The following is a 4,574-nucleotide window of genomic DNA, read 5'->3' as shown; positions in this document are numbered from 1 at the left end:
TATGGAATCCTGGGAATGGTAGTTTGTTATGGCACCCAAGCTTTAAACCAACTTGGTTCAAACCAGCCAACCCTGAGCTAAAGTAAAGCTATCTAGTATCTCTCCCAAATGAGCTCCCTAAACATGAACTTATAAGGAGCAGCTTCTTGGAAAAATAGGGAAAAGAGTAAGAGCAGGGCAGGCTAGGGAGATGATGGCGACAAGATTGGGAAGATTTCTGTCCCAAGTCACCAGGCAAAAGGGAGTCGTGACACCTGGATTCCAAACCTTCTGTTGCATTGTTAAAATAGTCAGGTTAGCTTGCAAAAAAGCACAGGCAGGTTAATTTGAAGCGAACACACAGAAGCGGCACACAAACACAGCATGGCACAACAAAGAGACATGGCACGTCAACAAGAGGAGTTTAAAGGGGGGAGGCATACTCTGTCTTTGCAGGTGCTGGCGATGTGGACGTCTCCGGAGCAGAAGATGTAGCCTGGCCTCCGGGAGCCGTGGCAGGGGCCGCTGTGCCCAACGCAGCAAAAACATCCTTGGCAAGGTCAATGTCTGGCGTCTTGAAGCTCCCTTCGTCCATTTTAAAGTCCTCGTTATGAGTGGGGTTCACAGTGGCAGATTCCCCCTTCTGGTTGGCACCGTTCTTAGCCGCCTCTGTCGGACTCTTCACTGCGTTGGTCTGTGTGGCATCCTTTTCGGGACTTTTGGAGGCCAAAGCCTCTTGCTTGGGCTCCGAGGAAGCCGGAGAGCTAGCTGGATGTGGGGGAGGCGGGGCGGGGGATTTGCTGGCTGCAACGGAGCCCTTGGGGGCCTCTGAGGTTTTGGCAGAGGAGCTGGGACTCAGAACCCCCCCCTTGGTTGGAAAGGACGCCGGATGACAAGTTGCCGGAGGAGGGAGTAGAAGTAGGGGTGTCACTGAGGTCAACCAGGGGAGCCACTTTGGGGGCAGGGGTGGATGAGGATGGGGGCGAAGAGGATGCCACAGCCGCTTTTGAGGGTGTGCCCTGGCCGGGGGCCACGGAATTGGAGTCTGGCATGGGCGTAGCTGGCAGGGTGATGCTGGAGGTGAGGGTGGTGGTCTCACTGGTGGGGCTATTCTGAGCAGTGGCAAAGGTCTCAGTGATCGTGTCAGAGTTTGTGGTGACAGTGGTGACGGAGGGCATCATGTCTTCGGTGGCTGCTGTGGCATCGGCTGGGTGCCTGTGAGGAGGATGGGAAGTAAAAGAGAAAAGAGGGGAGGGGTTGGGAAGGAAGGAAAAAAGGTAGAAAGGAAGGGAAAGAGAGAAAGAGACAATGAAGGCTATGAAAGCCGCAGGCAGCCGGGTGAGTCAGTGCAACTGCAGGAACGGCATGCGGTTATTTTACGCACGAAGAAAGAGAAGAAGAGAGGACATGAAGACAAGAAGAGTGCCAAGCCTACTTGGCAGGAGGTTAGCCCATGTGAAGGACCTCTGGGGACAAGGAGGGGGTCTTGAGATCACTACCTGAATAGAGAGGAACCCCCTGTGCCTCCTCAACACACTGCTTTTCAAAGGATGCAAGTCTATTGGCAAAAACTCTTTTTTTCAACTCTTCAATGGGGATGGTCAGTGGGAACACTTTTTGCATTTCAATATCATTTAAATGGGATTGCGTACCATTTATATCTTGCCCACTCTTAGCCCTGAATCACACATAGCTGCCACTTTAAGCTAATTCTTTGTTATCGGGAAAAAAATGAGTCCATATAAACTTAAACCACAGTAAATGTGCCCATCTTTACATACCTACAAGTCTTTTGTGGAGCATTCCTGAGTCTTCTGCTGCTTTCAGATTTATCAAGGCTGATTTCCTCCTTACCATTCCTGAGGGCTTCCTTCACCTTAGCCCTCACTTCATATGGATGGGTCTTTCTCTCAATCCCTCTCTCACACAGACACACATACACAAGCACATCTGGCTCCAAAACTATCTCACTTGGAAACATTCAAGAGGGACTGCAGAGAAACACCCTACTTCTGTAGATGGAGACCGAACAGCAATTTTGGCTTCCTTTTTGGGGGGATCCAGGACAACACCCAAGTAACCACCTACTTTGCCCAAACTCAACTTACTCTGGCTCTGTTAGCGGTGTGGTTTCATTGGGTTCCGTGTGTTTGCCTCCATCATGGTTCGGGGTCCGCTCTTCCTCTGTTCGCACCTCCACAATGGGCTCTTTTGATTCATCTTTCCTGTAAGAGGATAGGATAGGGAGAAATAGTTAAGGTTGAAATTCAGGGACACAGACATGTTAGTCTGGACTATCAGTATACAGAATGATTTTATAGCATTTTTGAGAGTAATTTTGTAAAGGAATCGTAGCATAAGCTTTCATACACCAGGTCTACTTCCTCAGATGTGGAGATCAAGTCTATGAAACCTCATGCTACCACTTCTTTTTCAGGTGCTATAAGATCCCTTTGCATATGATTCAGGCATGAAGGCAGCTTTCTCATCCTATCTCCCAAGTTACTAGAGTAAAGCTCTATCACTGAATACTAAAGTAAGGATGATCTATGCCAGGGTTTCCCAACCTGTGCGCCAAGGAGCTCTTAGGTGCTCCAGGAAAATGAAAGAAATAAAAATTGAATGAAATTAAAGAATAAGAATATATTCTTATATATACTCCCAAACACCATTAACTTGTAAGACATAGGGCAGGCCTCTTCAGGGCTCCACCATAGAAATAAGGGCTCAGTGAGTAAAAAAGGTTGGGAACCCCAATTGTCCTCTGACCACAGTACACCTCCTGGCAGAGGCATGTTGGAAGCTACTGACTCATCCTCATCTATCACAATTCAAGACAACATAGGGAGTTTAAGGGTTTTAAGGCTATGTCTAGTTTTGTTCTCCTCCCCCTTTTTCTGACCCTTCCTTCTGCAACACCTCACCCAATGAAGAGATCTGGAGATCTCAAAATCTTGCCCTCCTTTCTGTGCTCTTTTTGGCTGGAAGAATAACAATATTTCCAGTAGATGAAATTTGATGTTTCAAAGCTCACTGTTTTAGAAAGAGAGCACCAGGCATGGTCAATGTTTCAGGTTCAGTGCCAGCATCTCCAGTTTAAATGATCTCAGACAGTTTCTCCTGAGTTTTTTGGGCTATGAGGCCATCCGTGTTCTAGAAGAGTTTATTCCTGATGTTCTGCCAGCATCTATGGCTGGCATCTTCAGAGAATGCTGGCATGGAAGTGAGTGGGGTATATGTATATACTGTGTGACTATGTACCCCACTCTCATCCATATCAGCATTCTCTGAAGATGCCAGCCACAGATGCTGCCAAAACATCAGGAATAAACTCTTTTATAGCATGGCCACATAATCCAAAATACTCACAAAAAATTATGGATGCTAGTTGTGAAAGCCTTCGACTTCACAGATCTCAGGTAGCATGGCACCGAAAGAATTTGGAATAGCCACTGTCAGCTAGAGTATACGATTTGGGACAAGGGGGGATCACTAATAGGACTTCCTCTGCTCACAACTCCTTGAGGAAGGTCCACAGCTCAGAGAGACAGACATTGTTTTGCCCTATGGATGTAGAGTATAGGCTTTCAGGGGGTGTATTTTCTCCTTACAAAGAAATGCATGTTTCCTGTTACTCACGAGAAGGCTGCCTTGCCCTCTTCCATGTCTTTTCCCTTCACACCAGGACCGGATTTCCCACACAGGTTGATGGCAATGCACATCAAGAGGCCGCACTTGTTCAAGAAGTAGCAGGTGACATCCACAGCCACCAGCAGAAGGACAAAGATGACAATGAGGATGCCCACGATGGCGGCAGTGCCCAGTCCCGACGTCGGGCTTGTGCTGGCTTCAGAGACCAAGAGAGAAAGGGGAGAAAACACCATGGTTAGCAAGGAGACATGACTCTTGTACCTATGAACACCAACCCCCTCCTCTCTCCTTTCCAGTTTGCTTGGGTGAATATTATGGGATCACTGGGTCCCAAAATCCTCTGCCCCTGAAAGGCACGCAAAGCCTCCTTTCTGGAAAGCATAGCAGATAAGGGATCAAATCTCACCTGTGACTGCAAAGATGGTGGTGAATGGGTGAAGGAATAAGACATTGGCTCTTGTTTGTCAAGAGTGTCCAAAATGGGACACAAAGGAGCAGATGCCATGCCTTGCACCCAAGTATCACCCCAATCAATTCCACTTGCAATTATTTTAATGCAGATGACAATGTGCTCTGGCAACCCAAAGGCCAATGTTTCTGCAAAGCGATTTGAGCTTTGAACATCCCACTGATGAAGTGGGCTTCAATCCACAAAAGTGGCGGTCAAATAAAATGTGTATCTTTTAGATTAACTGGGATCTTGGGCTGTTCTTTCAACATTAGACTAGCATGGCTCCCATGGAAATCCTTCTGAGGTGTGGGCAACACCTGGGCAACAGGCCTAGCACTGAATATAAGCCCAGGTAGTGAGGAAGTCAACCTTCATCTCAAAGACAAGGTACCATGGAAGCCAAGTGGCTGGATGCGGGCAACCTATTCCTTCCAAGCTTCTTGCAGTGGAAGTCCAATTAGATTTTGACTCTTAACTCATTTCCCAATTCTGT

General features: G+C 47.6%; 1 protein-coding gene across 1 annotated transcript; it reads right to left on the bottom strand.

Annotated features, from left to right (window-relative positions):
- Positions 1 to 388: 388 nt before the first annotated feature.
- LOC121917956 (neural cell adhesion molecule 1-like) lies at positions 389 to 3,898 on the bottom strand. Its single transcript, XM_042444071.1, is given in 4 exon segments — positions 389 to 847; positions 849 to 1,194; positions 2,088 to 2,204; positions 3,619 to 3,898. Coding segments are annotated over 4 exon segments (1,152 nt in total). The 5' UTR covers positions 3,864 to 3,898; the 3' UTR covers positions 389 to 403.
- Between the last annotated feature and the right edge of the window lie 676 nt (positions 3,899 to 4,574).

The sequence above is a fragment of the Sceloporus undulatus genome, unplaced genomic scaffold, assembly GCF_019175285.1.
Source record: "Sceloporus undulatus isolate JIND9_A2432 ecotype Alabama unplaced genomic scaffold, SceUnd_v1.1 scaffold_2071, whole genome shotgun sequence".
In the NCBI taxonomy this organism is placed as follows: Eukaryota; Metazoa; Chordata; class Lepidosauria; order Squamata; family Phrynosomatidae; genus Sceloporus; species Sceloporus undulatus.
This window is presented reverse-complemented; position numbering and strand designations above follow the sequence as displayed.